Source organism: Nerophis ophidion, linkage group LG06 (assembly GCF_033978795.1).
Source record: "Nerophis ophidion isolate RoL-2023_Sa linkage group LG06, RoL_Noph_v1.0, whole genome shotgun sequence".
Lineage (NCBI taxonomy): Eukaryota > Metazoa > Chordata > Actinopteri > Syngnathiformes > Syngnathidae > Nerophis > Nerophis ophidion.
The window spans coordinates 48,609,209-48,625,312 of NC_084616.1; the positions used below are offsets into that span (position 1 = coordinate 48,609,209).

A 16,104-nucleotide genomic window follows, 5' to 3' on the forward strand; every position below is an offset into this window, starting at 1 on the left:
ACTTTCTATACGCGACTTATACGCCACTTAATCTATACTTTTACACTCAGAATTTACATTCTTCCAATTGTTTATATTTCCTCTTTGTTATTCTTATTTGAAATTATTATTCAACAATATTCAAAGCAAATAGTTGTCTATCGCTAACTGATAGTTTTAATTGACTTGTCTCACTTATTCTATTTTATGTTAATTTTTTATCTTAGCTCAACACCCAGATGTATGGTGTACTGCAAATGTCTAACACATAATTTAACCTAAGAATGTTGTATTACACTTCAAAGTTAAACCTACTTTAAACTTACATGTAAAACACTAATTTCCACACCTCCCCCAATGCACCACACGCACACACACAAAGTTGTGTGTGAGAGCGTGCTTGCACTCCTAAGGGCAAAGGTCAGCAACACTTGAGAGCATTTCTTTTTTTTTTCCTCTTCTTTCCTCAGCTAATAAACGTGTATATCACTTTATCAACTGTTATTAATCTAAGTTTTTATTTGTTCCATTATTTTAAAAATATACATACATATATTTGCATATATAACAGCGCTATTTATATACACAAATATACATGTATATCTTCAGTCTACAATTTCTTCATATCTTATTTCAATACCCCCACATTATCTCTGTCGTACGCATTAGTTTATTCCATTTTGCATTAATTCTTTTGGATTTCTTCTCATTTTTATCCATTTTACTTTTATCTCACTTTAGCACTTTGAGATTTTCTCCTATTTTAATTTTATTTCAAACTATTTTTATTTTTATTTGAACCTCCGGGGTTTTTACACTATTTGTACCTGGAAAGATACACACTTAAACACACATTAACAAACAAACAAACAAGTTTGTAGCGATCTTACTACCAATGGCATACGCTGACATGACTAATTGGTGTCATCTTTTAACAGTCATGCTGAGTTACTTTGATTGTTAATTTTTATTTTTATTTTTCCTAGGACAGTCTCTTGCAAAATGTCCCTCTCTGCCGCAACGCCAACACACAGTAGGGTGTAACCGTTGTCGTTGTTGTTGTCTTCTATTTTGGTTGAAATAGATTGTAATAGACCATATCAGATCTGCGTTTCTTTGGGTGCCTCCTTCCATTTTGAGAATTTGGAGTAATCTGTCGTCCCCTACAGAGCCGAACTTATAAGGACTACTTTTGTCTTTGTTGTACTATAGTGGTTTGATTATTATTTTGTGGTACACGTAGCTTCTACTTGAGATTGTTCCACAGTGGAGGTATCTTGAATAATGCTTTCACAATAACCCACTATTTACTTCTCACAACTTTAATATGGAGTGATAGCGATTTCTCCCACACACTCCCACGTTCACACTTTTCAGTATATTGATTGGCGGAAATTTCAATTTTTTCATTGTGGACTCTGCCGCCCTCCAGATTATTGTTTTTCACGGACAAAATTTCAGTTTTCTGAAAAGACCATTTCAGGTCTGCGTTTTGGACTCCGTCGTCCTTCAGAATATTGTGCACAGATTTTTCAATTCATTGTGGGCTCTGCCACCCTCCAGTATGTTTGTTTATGGCTACGGACATTTCAGTTTTCGCGGACCGGTTTACCTTCAGTATATTGGCCTCTTCAGTTTTAGAATTTTAATTTTTAGCTTATTTCCAATGTTGAAAACCCGGAATTTGTATAATTATTATAATAATATTCTTATTATTATTATATATATATCTGTGTTGGCCCTGCGATGAGGTGGCGACTTGTCCAGGGTGTACCCCGCCTTCCGCCCAATTGTAGCTGAGATAGGCGCCAGCGCCCCCCGTGACCCCAAAAGGGAATAAGCGGTAGAAAATGGATGGATGGATGGATGTTTTTCCCTTTGCAAGCTCCGTCACCCGTCTTATTGGCCTTTGTACCTGTTAGTGCCTAGGATTTCCAGGGTTTGTATATGCGTCGTAACCCTTAGTTACACGTTTTTCCATGCGTCGTAATACTTAGTTACACGCTTTTTCTATTCGTCGGAACCCTTAGTTACACGTTCTTCCTTTGTAATTAAAACGTACTCACTGAACTCTGCGTTCCTTCCTTTTTGTCCTCGGTGTTCCGTCAGTCGTCCAATTCCAGCCAAAATGAAGAATACGCAGTTCCTCAATTAGGATTTGGATGCCATGGTCTTTCTGGTTTCACTCACTCTTGCTGGAATCGTCAGACGTGTGGAATCCGGCTCGAAGGACCAAGAAGATGTCAGGTTCAAACACTGTTGACATCTATTAAACAAGACAAGAAGGCAAAGAATCAAACAGAGACAGAGTTAAATTTGGACTCAGATCTGAGGAGAGACATGGCCTCTGTACACCTTGCACAGTTCCTGCACCAAGTTCTGGCGAAAAGGTTTTTGTCTCCTCTTGATATTCAATGTTTACGCAACAGCACATGTCAAAACAGGAATGGGGAGCATACACACAGTCACTGTTGTCGGTCACATTGAAGACAATGCCTCGGGTCCGGGCTCGTCCTGGTCTCAGCAAAATAGGAATGGGGAGTATATAAACAGTCATTGTTTTCGGTCGCATTGAAGACAAAAGAAAGATGATGCTTCGGGCTTGGGCTCGTCCTGGTTTCAGCTTCGGCAAAACAGGAATCGGGAGTATATAAACAGTCATTGTCTTTAGTCACAATGAAGACAAAAGAAAGATGATGCTTCGGGCTTGGGCTCGTCCTGGTTTCAGCTTCGGCGGGTCTTTGAGGACAAAACAAAACCCCTCTCGTCGCATTCCAACGTACACAGCGGAATGCCCCAAGACTTTGCTCGGTTGAAGAAGGACAGCTCTCAACTACTCAATTAAATAAAAGAGATCTGAAAGTTTTTTGATAATTCACACACAATTTACACAATTTTTCTAACAATAGTGTTTTTTTAAGATAATAGCTGTCACTTGAATATTTGTTATGCTTTAATTTGCAAGCAAAGATTTTAGTTATAAGCATCAAGAAACAAGAAGTGTCTGGTATTCATTGAATTAAAGAAAGAAAATCACCAAAAACATGCCCTGGTGATGCAGTTTGAGCGTATCACTGCTAGCCTGCACCACACTAAAGCAAAATGACTCAAACACCAGCCAAGGATATTGAAATATCTAAACAGCAGACATGTATCCAGAAAAAATGGAAAAGCTGCTGATGGTGTGTGTGACTGAGAAGCAGCTTGAAGGTACCAGAGGTCCACTCTCCAAACATTAATGCTGTACATTATTACATCACTTTATAAAACTATTTCAGTGGTTTTATGAACAACTATATTCAGTTGTATTGTTTTCCTACAATGTTATCTGAAAGTGTGTTTTTCTTTATAAAACTACTTCAGTTGTTTTATGAACAACTATATTCAGTTATGTTTTCCTACGATGTTATCTGAAAGTGTGTTTATCTTTATAAAAGGCTTGTTACTCAACAAGTATTTTGTTATTAAATTGATTTCAGTTCATTACAAACATAGACACTGTTTTAAGAGTTGCAGAACCGAATAAGCTATAGCATTTGATTTTTCCCAAATAATATTCTAAAAAACACTCAAAACTTGTAAATCACCGATTGAAATTACTCTTCCATCCATCCATTTCCCACCGCTTGTACCGTCCGTGGTAGCGGGGGGTGCAGGAGCCTATCTCAGCTGCATTTGGGCGGAAGGTGGGGTACAACCCAGGACAAGTCGCCAAATTACTCTTGTCCTACATTATTCATTTGCCACACCAATGCCAGAAAGCCTGCTTTAAAGTTAATGAACTGAAAAGAAAGGCAAATTGACACAATAATGTCCATGTAATAGCGTATTAAACAGATTTGCCTCAAATGAGCGAAGCCTTTTCGTGCATGAAAGTCTGCAATTCAAAGCACGCTTGTGAAAACTGTTATCAGGTATGCAGTCTATGACCCACCCATGATTTGTCACATCAGAAGACTGCCAACAACAACCGCATGTAAAGGCATGGAGCTATTGCTATGTTACAAGAAGGCAACACACAAATAAGTACACTTATTAAGATTTATGTTTTTGTACAATCATCCATTTTCCACAAATATTACAAAAGATTAAGATGTACATACAGTGTTCCAATGGTCACAACTGGTGTGGACTGCCGGCTTATGTCGAGTCCACCAAGAGATCCAGTGATGGGAGAGGACACGAGTATCTTGGAATGATGTGTGTAGGTGCGTGATGATTTACTTCATGTTTGCATGTTTCTGTAATTGTTCTTGTTTGCTTTAGGTTTTCTGCTCTGCGTGTGTTCTCTTAGCCAATGGAATGTGGATGCATTGAAGGAATGTTAGCCAACAAAATGAGGTTGGGACAGTAGCTAAGGAGGAGGGACAGTACGGAGACAAACAGGGCTCAGTTAGTATAGATCTGGCCCTCGGGTGGTTGAGGAAGCTTCATGTTCTCTTTGCACGTCATGAGCCGTCGGAGCTCCAACAGCACCGTCCTGATACTGTAGGAGTTCTGCCACTTGGCCAGTGCAGTCACCGCATGCATGTCAACCTACAGTGTTAGACAGACATAAAGACCCGTGTGAAACTCAGCAATTCACAACAAAAAAATTGTTACATTTGACAAAATCTTAATAGTAGTATCAACCTGGACACCATGTGTCAGCTCATGCAAGACGTCAGCAAAGCTTGAGACATTTTAGCTCACTTGGAGGATCAACTCCAATGGTGTTTACGATTGTTTTGTCTTACACCAGTCAGCGCTAGAGATAGCAAATAGTCAAAAGTGTACGGACATGGAAACGTATTGGTCTTGTGGCAACCAAAATTTCTTCAGTACGAAATGTCTGTAGTGACAATAAGTCAGCATCAGTAATAAAATTGGCTCTTTTGAAGTGTTGTGTGAAAAAAAACTGACCTCCCAGGCACATCCAATAATCCCTGCATTAAGGGCTGGAATTGGGGGTTAAATCACCGAAAAGGATTCCCGGGCGGGGCACCGCTGCTACTCACTGCTCCTCTCACCTCCCAGGGGCTGATCAAGGGTGATGGGTCAAATGCAGAGAATAATTTTGCCACACCTAGTGTGTGTGTGACACTCATTGGTACTTTAAATGTATGTGTTCTCCAAGCTAACACATCTATATTTTCTATTTATATATTTTAGTTCTATTAAACAACAGCAAATGTATCAATTCACGTGTAAGACTGTTACAAATATAAAACAGTGCAATGTGACTTATTTGAATGCTACCCTTATATCATATATACTAATTATATTATGCAGCACTTAAGACTTGAATACTAGACTATATAAAACGTTACCTGTAATCAATGAAAGTTTTATTATGGACTCTGGAACAGTTTAATTAATTTGAACACATTTCGTTTTAGACTTGGCCAAACTATTAAAAAAAAATAAAAATAAATAAATAAAATATATTTTGGTTTGTTTTTTGTTTTTTTTGTTTTGCCTAGTCTCCCCCCCGGCCAACCTATAAAAAAACTGTGACTTACAGTTCGAAAAATACGGTATTAAGCTTTGTATTTACAGTAAAAGCGTCATCTTGTCTCATTAGTCTGGTACATATTAGTCTTAAATTACCTGTGTTTATTTTTAACTCATTTTTATTATTTAATATTAACATTCTAGCTCTTTTTACAAATAATACAGCTAAGCATTTAAGGTTCCCAGAACGTTGTGATTAAGGTAGCCTTTTTGGCAATCAACGTTACATAAAGACTGCATTTGGGTTGCTTTTTGGTTCCATATTTGTGCAAATAGCAATAATTTTTTCAGTTACCGAAACGTTACATATTTGTTCTTTGAAGAATACAGAATGTTCTGCAATGGCACTGCTTTGTCTGCATATTAAATTTCAAACCCAATTGACGAGGGAAGTTTTACAAACAGGTAAAAATACAGTACTAACAACAATAAAGCCATTTTTTGAGGGTAATACACAATACGCTGTCATATGGATGCGCACGCACGCACGCAGACACACACACGTACGATATCGCTTTTTTCACCCCACAGCAGAGTGTATACTAAAATAACACTTCAGTTTGCATTTATTAAAGCAAGCTATGACAGACTGAAAAACAACACGACTTCAACTACTGCAACAAACCTCCCCATACCATGACGACAAAGCCAGGTGAAGTATAAACGAAAAAACATCAAATATTAAGAGTATGTGAAAGTTTGACTCGACCTTGTGTACTTTCCTGACGACTCCCTTAAAGTTGTGTAATCAATCAGAAATATCAAGCACCTAAAATATGCCAAACACGGGGAAGAGTGCCCTATAATTAATTTTTATACATGTAATTTTTAATTCTATATACTGGATTTTTCAGAGTACAAATTGCTCCAGAGTATAAGTCGCACGTGCCGAAAATGCATAATAAAGAAGGAAAAAAACATATATAAGTCACACTGGAGTATAAGTCGCATTTTTGGGGGAAATTTATTTGATAAAACCCAACACCAAGAATAGACATTTGAAAGGCAATTTAAAATAAATAAAGAATAGTGAACAACAGGCGGAATAAGTGTACGTTATATGACGCATAAATAACCAACTGAGAACGTGCCTAGTATGTTAACGTAACATTTTATGGTAAGAGTCATTCAAATACTATTACCTATAGAACAAGCTATACGTTTACCAAACAATCTGTTACTCCTAATCGCTAAATCCCATGAAATCTTATACGTCTAGTCTCTTACGTGAATGTGCTAAAAAATATTATTTGATATTTTACGGTAATGTGTTAATAATTTCACACACAGGTCATTCTTAAGTATAAGTTGCACCCCTGGCCAAACTATGAAAAAAACTGCGAGTTATAGTCCGAAAAATACGGCACGTGTTTTATATAATGTCCACAAAGTTCAATGAGCAAGATCTGTGTTATGCGCGACCGTATGTTGACTATTTGTTGGATATACTTCATTTAAACCATGTGTAAGGAAAGTTGTTTGGATTGGGTCACATATATTAATGCTGTGCTCTAATTACAAGAAAATATACTTGTGGTCGTTAATTCCTTCAAACTCCACTGGGGGCGGTGAAAACTGTCCAATATTGCATATGATTTGCAGAGGAATACATTTTGACAAAAACACACCGTGGGCCAATCTTGATAAAATTGTAGCGTCTCTCGGGTCGCATTAAAGACTCCGGCGGGCCGTAGTGGGGACACTTCTGAACTAAAAATAAAACAATGTATGTACACGTGACGGCCTCCTAGAGGCCGCGGGGCCCATAGCAGCCACTTAGTTCCCTTATGTCTTGGGCCGCCTCTGGCGCAGCCTCCTCCTCAGCGGAATGGGGGAGATCTACACTACATTCACAATAATACTTTACAGCTCTCTGGGCAGATAAAATGGCCTTAATTTCAAAGTAAAGATATTTCAGATTTTCAGAGCAGGAGTTTGAAATCACCTTACTGTCAGTGCGCCTTGCTTCTTTTATGAGGACAGCCGATACACCTACCCAAATCTTGCCGTTAAAATGACGAAGTTCCTCCATCCTATTTTCCAGAGACTGAACATTTGCCAATAGTATAACCGGAAGTCAATCTTCCTTCGCTAACCATGCTCCAGATTCTATCGTCAGCTCCTACCCATCTACCGCGCTTTCGTTTTGCCTTGTTGTTGTCTATGGACAGCCGGGGGGGGTCTGCAGCGGTCCAAACATCTGGTTAGCATTGCATGCCAGCGCATTGATTGATTGATTGAAACTTTTTTTAGTAGATTGCACAGTTCAGGACATATTTTGTACAATTTACCACTAAATGGTAACACCTGAATAAGTGTTTCAAATTGTTTAAGTCGGGGTCCACGTTAATCAATTCATGGTAAAGAAGAATTCATGGCAGAGAAAGACTCCAGCGTAACTAGGTCGAAAACTCAAAAATTGCTGCACTTTGTCAGTTTTAGTAAGGTTGCTGGATCAAAAACATTGTTTTCCAGAGTATTTCCTTCATGCTCTGCACAAGAAGGTGAGAAAAAGAAGTAAAAGTTGACTTGAACTACTCTGCCACGTCATCCTCTGAGGAGGGCCAGAGGATCTATTCGTATAATCTTAACTATCTTTAATTAATTAGTAAGTGCTAAAAACAATTTTATATGAAGTCTGATGTTCTTAAAGCCCATGTTTTTTTCTTGTATTGATAAAAGCGATTTAAAATATTTTGCCAGAAAAATGCCACCTTTTACAACTGTTAAATTAGGGCTGGGCGATATATCAATATACTCGATAAATCGCAGGTTTGTCTCTGTGCGATATAGAAAAAGCTGTATCGAGATATTCAAGTATACGTTTTCGCGCTGCTGCTTTTAGCTGCGGGCATCACACTACAGGCTCTTCTCACTCTTTCTTGTATCTCCATCTCACAGAGATGTGAAACAAGCGCACCTTCTTACATACGTCACATACTGTTATAATGTCATATGCCCTTGCGGAGCAGACAGGTAGCGACATGGTAAAGTTAGCTGTGATGCTAGCGGTCCGGTAACAAATGAAGAAAGAATTAATTCCCAAGAAAAACAGCAGGGAGTCCATCGTCTGGCGGTGGTTTGGCTTCAAGCGGGAAGATGTTTTACAAGTGTGTGACAAAAGAATTGTTACAAAAAGTAGCAGCACTGCTAATGTGTAGCACCATTTGAATAATCAACCGCTAGGAAATAAAGAGTGCTTGAAACTCTGCTTGTCAACATTTACGGCCAGTGCCACATCAACAAAATGCCAAAACAAACATTTCCAGATCAACACCGTATGAAAAAAAGTCAACAACAGAAGCAAATAACGTCCGCAGTAACATACCACATAGTGAAGGACATACACTATTTGATTTCATATTATGCAACTCATTTTTATTTGACAGTTATTGAAATATCTTGTGTGACATCATGCACAAAAGTGCACTAGTAGCTTGTTTTAAAATGTCTCTGAAAATCTTGCACTTTCCGTTTTGAAATAACATGAATGTTTGTGCCATTGCTTAATAACTGTTTAATAAATTTAGTTTTGGTAAATTTACTTAGTTGTGATTTCCCTCTCTGCATGAAAGTTTAAAGTATAGGTGGAGTGTATTGAAGATGGGGATGATGAGGAATACAGGGCACTGGTGGAGGACTTTGTCACATGGTGTGGAAAGAACCACTTCCATCTCAATGTGACGAAGACCAAGGAGCTGGTTGTGGACTTGGGAAGGAGGAGGAGTACTCCGGCAACCCCCGTTTCCATCAAGGGGGTGGATGTGGACATGGTTGAGGATTATAAGTACCTGGGTGTACACATCGACAACAAGCTGAATGGATCAAAAGACGCTGAGGCACTCTACAACAAGGGACAGAGCATCCTCTACTTCCTCAGGAGGCAAGGATCCTTCAACGTCTATACAAAGATGTTGAAGATGTTCTACAAGTAGGTGGTGGCGGGCGCCTTCTTGTCCGCCGTGGCCTGCTGGGGCAGCGGACTGAGAGTGAGAGACCCAAACAGACTGGACAAGCTGGTAAAGAAAGCCAGTGACGTGGTGGGAGTGGAACTTGACTCTCTGGCGGTGGTGTCAGAGAGGAGAAGTCTAGCAAAACTCCTAGCCATTATGGACAACACCTCCCATCCACTACATTCGGACCTTGGGGAGAGAATGAGCACGTTCAGTGGAAGGCTCAGACTCCCAAAATCCAACACGGAACGACACAGGAGGTCCTTCTTGCCGACAGCCATCAGACTGTATAATGCATACCGGTATGTTACTTCTTGACTGCACTTAAATGTAGAATATATTTATATTATTCATATATTATGTATATAATATATTATATAAATTATATTATTTATTATTATTATTGTCTATTGTGAGCGAACTGTGGTGCTGAATTACCCCCAGGGATCAATAAAGTACTTTCTATTCTATTCTATTCTAAAATGAGTATATATTAATGCAGTATGAACAAGAATGTTTTAATGTAGACACATTGAATCGTTAAGTCTGGTGTGATTATATGCATCAAGCGTTAATTCAAGGCTAAGGCAAAATATCGAGATATATATCGTGTATCGTGACATGGCCTAAAAATATTGAGATATTAATAAAAGGCCATATCGCCTAGCCCTATGTTAAATCGATATATATGTTCTGAAAGGCCAACTAATCAAGCACAAATCGATTTTCTTCAATCTTAGGAATATAACTCGATCTATCGATATATCGATCAATCGTTACACCCCTAATTATCATGGATTTTCTTATACGTAAAACAACCAATCATTGATTATTTTCCGTATTTTTTTTGTTTTGTGGATGTGCAGTTCATTTTTCCTCTTTGTAGGTTGTAGCTTTAGCTTTGATAGAGGCTACTACGATACATGGCTCTAAAAAGAGCCAAGCTTAAGTACAGGAATCGCTAATGTTTTAAAAAAGAGAGACAGTACCGCCACGCTACTGGGAAATATAGTTAAGCTAAGAAGTGTTGCTACTTTTAGCACGCTACTATCACTGACTACAAACATAATAAAACAATCACTTACTGTACTATGTCTACTTTCAGTGGGATGCCGACTGATGGGATGTTTATATCTTCCCGTTTAGATGAAGAATTAATCATACTCTTCACGCTGCATGCAGGTAAAAAAAAAAAAAGTGACGCTATTCCTGTCTTTCTCATAATTGTTGAATGTCAAAGTTAAACAACTTTTCAGTTTATGGCCACAACCTTCTACTATACCAGTGAGGGGCATGATTTATAATTTAGAATTATATTTTACCAACTCAGAGGCGATGCAGCAGCAGCGGCTCAGTATATCAATAGCTGCATAAACTAGGTACCTCTCTGTGATCACAGCACCACTTCAGGTAGTTCCTCAGTGTTAGTGCTAATAATAACAATATTGCTAATACTTGGTTAGTGTGTTGTCCTGAAGTCAACTGTTAATATTATTTACGTAATTACATTATAATATTTTTGTATTACTTGATAATATTTTGCATTAGTAACTGCTATGCTTTAATTTGGAGTAAAAGTTGTTTATATTTATTGTACTTTATAATCGGTAAACTGCAGTTAGATGATGTTACTTCCGCTAAATTACTTCCTGTTGGTTGACTTCGAAAGCTAGAGATACATTTTGAGGTCTTCTGTAGTACTTTCTGTTGCCATCCTACACAAAGCGGCGAAGAAGCAATGCCGTAAGTCGTCTTTAATAAGTTAACAACATGTCAGACACGTTAAAAAAGTGTAATAGTGCCGATATGTTAAATATAATTGTCGAACTAGATACAATGTGTTCAAGTCATTTAGGCAGACGGGAGTCTCCCTCTGCTGGACATTTTCCGACATTACCGTTAGATTTTTATATGTCATTGTAAACGAATATGTACAGAGGCAATAAGTGTGTTGTGTCTCTTGTTCTTTTCAGTTTTTCACCATCTTGTCTATGAAGGAATTGTCAAAAGTAAATGGTCAAGCTTACAACGACGTTCTCTTCATTGACTCCGGTTTGGCTTGGTGTTGAGTTGGCGTTTTTACACGTCTCACGAGAACACTAAAATTAGTATTCAAGTCACAACATGTAAATAAGAGTATTGTTGGAGGTTTTTGGATGTTTTTTAGAGGGCTTTAAGGGGAAATAGATTACTCCCATCAGCTCCATTGTTAGCGTTTATTTATGGGTGAGAATGCAATAAATAAATAAAAATACCTGTGTTCTCGTCTTACACAGTGATTGTGAATGATAGGCAAAATTCCCTTTTAAAAATGAGCTGACTATGAAAACTGTGCTGTCCTACCTCAATTGTAAGTATTATATAGTAGACTTTGCATGAAGTTCAATTTTTTTTTTTTAGACGGCATAGGTTATATAGGCTATGGTGTTTTGCCTAGCTAGTAAATTGTTTTTACAATTAAGATGAATTTGCTAGTTTAAACTTGCGCCCTTCATATTATTTCCATCCGTATAAAGCTGAGGACAGTTTGTTCCGCCATAAATGAAGACCGAACCTGACGTACCATACCATGAATTGACTAAAATGTACTGTGCAATCTACTAATAAAGGTTTCAATCAATCAAAAGTACATGCGTTGGCCCTCTCATCATTTCATCATTCAGGTGTCACATTCCTATTTATTAATGGACATGATCCTCTGCAATAGGAAGCACATTATTATCATTATAATGCTTTTTACGAACCCTTGACACATTTTACAATGTACCGTATTTTTCGGAATATAAGTCGCAGTTTTTTTCATAGTTTGGCCGGGGGTGCGACATATACTCCGGAGCGACTTATGTGTGAAATTATTAACATATTACCGTAAAATATCAAATATTATTTATCTCATTCATGTATGAGACTAGCCGGATGTCAGCAATCGTCACACACACACGTCAACCAATGAAAATTCGGCGGAGGCGGGTCATGGCAGAAATGCATTGTGGGAAAAGAAGACGCTACCTGCTACGGTACATTGGCGGTAACTTATAAAAACAAAGGGCTGAACAAAAATGGCACCCAAAAGGAAAGCATTTACTGCAGGTTACAAGCTGGAAGTAGTGAAATACGCAGCAGGAAACGGCAATCGAGCAGCAGAAAGAAAGTTTGGAGTAAACTCCATACCTGCCATCATCCCCGGAGGCTTAACCAAAATACTCCAGCCACTTGACATCTCCGTGAATAGGAGCTTTAAGGCAGTCCTGTGCAGCCTGTGGGAGCAGTGGATGACGGAAGGAGAGCACAGCTTCACGGCAACCGGGAGAATGCGCCATGCAACTTTTCTGGATTTCATCGGATGGATCAACAAAGCATGGGCTTCAGTGACAACCGAAACCATACTGTCCGGATTCAGAAAGGCTGGAATAATTAGAACTGCACCTGACGATGACTCTGACGTAAGCGACGTACCGATAGAAGAGGAAGCGGCGCATTGTCTTCCTTTGGAGTTGGCAGAATTGTTTAGAAGCGACACCGAAAACGAAGATATCATGGGATTAAGCGATCAGGAGTGACAGATTGTTTGGTAACCGTATAGCATGTTCTATATGTTATAGTTATTTGAATGACTCTTACCATAATATGTTATGTTAACATATCAGGCACGTTCTCAGTTGGTTGTTTATGTGTCATATAACAGCTTGTTGTTCACTATTCCTTATTTATTTTAAATTGCCTTTCAAATGTCTGTTCTTGTTGGATTTTATCTAATAAATTTCCCCCAAAAATGTGACTTATACTGCAGTGTGACATATATATGTTTTTTCCTTTTTTTTTATGCATTTTCGGCAGGTGTGACTTATACTCCGGTGCGACTTATACTCTGAAAAATACGGTACTGGAAATTGGAAGGTTCTTGGCAGAACCTTGGCAAATAGACCTATATTTATACTGTAAGTATTGCACTTCAGCTATTTGATTGTAACGTGCATCTTTGTTGTAGCTTTCATTACTAAATTTGGAGGTGTTGAAATCGCCATGTAACTGTCTAATGCTATTCAGTAACATGTCTATGGCAAATTCAATGTAAATTAGCAGCGAGAAAGCACACTTTGAAAAATGGAGCCTTACTGTACTTTTGTGTGTGTTCAATCAAGCATACTTGTTTTGTTGGCATAGAAAATTGTATTATTACCTAGAGTCCATTTTGAGTGCTACTTGAGTGATTGTTTCCTTGCCAAATGATTGAGCTGGTGCAAAGTCTGCAACCGGACTGGGCATAAGAAGCAACAAAGTTATTGAAATAGGACACTGTTTGATTTTATGTAAAATGATACAGTCTGTGCTTAAAAAAGTCCCAAATTCCGTGCCTATTCTTGTTATTATTGCATTGGTTAGTAAGGCTATTATCCCCGCAAGTGTAAGTGTTACGAAATCAGCATGCCTGAAATTCCCAATCAAGCATAGTGGACAAAAAAACAGACTAATTTATTTTTCAATTAGTCATTACTTAAAAATCCTATTGGAAAGAATGGGGGTTGGAACATGATTTGTGAGTTGCAGCAATTATTTGTGAGCCCTGCATCTAGAAGAAATATAAATACGTACCACACCATTGGAGGTATGCACGCCGTTCAAGTTTATCTTGGTTACAAATCTGACAAACGGCGGTGACTCTGGGTATCCTGGCCCGCATTCAACCTTTAGATTGTACATCCTGTTTTCGTAGCTTGTCTGTGGAAGAAGGAGTTAGGAGTGAGTACATGTTAAACAGCAACAATGCTTGTGTTTTGACACATTTCATAGGCAGTTGGCAGTCTATATACAGCACACTACCACGTCCTTCAGACTAACTTGACACTTACTCGAGGGGGACCGAGGATGACTCCTCTCCACCGTGTTAAAGTCATGTCCTCGTCATCCTCCAGACCCCAGCTCACCGTTCCATCCCCCACACCTTTCTGCCCTTCCTCCAGCTCTTCAAGTAGCCGGAAATTGCGGGGGACTTTAACTCCTGCGTGCAGACGATAAAACATGTTAGAATATATTTTTCTTTCACGGACCTTTAGACAATGAAGGAGCGTCCGTCCCGATCTTCCTGTCCTGGAGAGTGCTGCATCATGTGGCCTCTGCGGTGAGATGTGGTGGTGCAGCATGCATGCAGAGCCCACCTGCATCCCTGCTGTACATGTCAATCAACACAATGCAACCTACCTACAAATCCATATCCAATGCAAGATCCAGGTATCGACCCTAAATAAGGAGCAGTTCAGACTAGATAGGATGTGCACTGACGACCACAGGCATCAAATAAAGATCATGTCGTTGGGTGGCTGAAAGACAAGCCTTCTGCTACGCTGCTGCTAATTTACGCCTCCAAATAAACGCCAGAACGTAAAAGATTACGTTAACGTTAGAGATTCAGCTTTCTGAAACGATGCTTTTTTTAATGCAGTCATACATACTCTTACTAGTCTGAATTGAAGGAACTGTAGCGGGGGGTGCTGGATCCTATCCCAGCTGCACTCGGGCGGTAGGTAGGCGGCGTACACCCTGGACAAGTAGCTTGTTTTTACCAATACCGTTGCTTTCAATTATTTCGGGTAATATATTATTAACTATGCCAAAGGAGATACAGTTGGCCCTTGCTATCCTTGACCAATAATGTAAATGTTATTTATGAGGCTCTGGGTATTGTAATAAAAACTTGGCGGTAAAATAATTGCTCAGTTATATTTACCTGATCCGGCGGCGAGCGCCATGTTGATTCCTTCACCACGGGAGCGCGCACGTAGCCGAGCCATTGTCGCCGTGAACGTCGCGTGCACGCGACCGATTGTGTTTAGCCTGCTTTCGCTGTATTTCGTAGAGATGGGATTTATGGCTCTTTGAAGGTAGCTGGTCTAGAGCAGTGGTTCTCAACGTTTTTTCAGTGATGTACCCCCTGTCAACATTTTTTTAATTCAAGTACCTCCTAATCAGAGCAAGGCATTTTTGGTTGAAAAAAAGAAATGAAGTAAAATACAGCACTATGTCATCAGTTTCTGATTTATTAAATTGTATAGCAGTGCAAAATGTTGCTCATTTGTAGTGGTCTTTCTTGAAATATTTAGAAGATATAAAAATAATAAACTTGTTGAAAAATAAACAAGTGATTCAATTATAAATAAAGATTTCTACACACAAACCGGTAAGGTTTATTCAGGTGTACTGGAGAGGAGGCTACGCCGGATAGTCGAAGCTCAGATTCAGGAGGAACAATGTGGTTTTCGTCCTGGTCGTGGAACTGTGGACCAGCTCTTTACTCTCGGCAGGGTCCTTGAGGGTGCATGGGAGTTTGCCCAACCAGTCTACATGTGCTTTGTGGACTTGGAGAAGGCATTCGACCGTGTCCCTCGGGAAGTCCTGTGGGGAGTGCTCAGAGAGTATGGGGTTTCGGACTGTCTTATTGTGGCGGTCTGCTCCCTGTATGATCAGTGTCAGAGCTTGGTCCGCATTGCCGGCAGTAAGTCAGACACTTTTCCAGTGAGGGTTGGACTCCGCCAAGGCTGTCCTTTGTCACCGATTCTGTTCATAACTTTTATGGACAGAATTTCTAGGCGCAGTCAAGGCGTTGAGGGGTTCCGGTTTGGTGACCGGAGGATTAGGTCTCTGCTTTTTGCAGATGATGTGGTCCTGATGGCTTCATCTGACC

The 16,104-nt window shown here is 39.2% G+C and overlaps 1 protein-coding gene and 1 long non-coding RNA gene across 3 annotated transcripts; one reads left to right on the plus strand and one right to left on the minus strand.

Moving 5' to 3' along the window:
• Positions 1-4,006: 4,006 nt before the first annotated feature.
• LOC133554828 (ubiquitin-conjugating enzyme E2 variant 1-like) lies at positions 4,007-15,298 on the minus strand. Of its 2 annotated transcripts, none has more exons than XM_061904015.1 (4): positions 15,151-15,298; positions 14,276-14,424; positions 14,019-14,144; positions 4,007-4,515 (listed from the first exon to the last, which is right to left on the minus strand). In XM_061904015.1, the coding sequence occupies exons 1-4, from the start codon at positions 15,212-15,214 to the stop codon at positions 4,369-4,371; spliced, it is 486 nt and encodes a 161-aa protein (XP_061759999.1). In that variant the 5' UTR covers positions 15,215-15,298; the 3' UTR covers positions 4,007-4,368. The 2 variants fall into 2 exon arrangements, with proteins under 2 accessions (XP_061759999.1, XP_061760000.1); XM_061904016.1 differs by lacking the exon at positions 4,007-4,515 and adding an exon at positions 8,862-9,614.
• On the plus strand, positions 11,081-11,454 carry LOC133554829 (uncharacterized). Its single transcript, XR_009807228.1, has 2 exons — positions 11,081-11,168; positions 11,399-11,454. It is a non-coding gene; the product is annotated as an uncharacterized LOC133554829 (long non-coding RNA).
• Positions 15,299-16,104: the final 806 nt, after the last annotated feature.

What these genes read in the sequence shown, in the direction of transcription:
- LOC133554828 (XM_061904015.1), bottom strand. Translation starts at nt 15,214, where the DNA reads ATGGCTCGGCTACGTGCGCGCTCCCGTGGTGAAGGAATCAACATGGCG. An exon ending in TCATCCTCGGTCCCCCTCGA is followed by an intron (nt 14,145 to 14,275) that starts GTAAGTGTCAAG and finishes CTTCTTCCACAG; the next exon opens with ACAAGCTACGAAAACAGGAT. An exon ending in TGCATACCTCCAATGGTGTG is followed by an intron (nt 4,516 to 14,018) that starts GTACGTATTTAT and finishes CTAACACTGTAG; the next exon opens with GTTGACATGCATGCGGTGAC.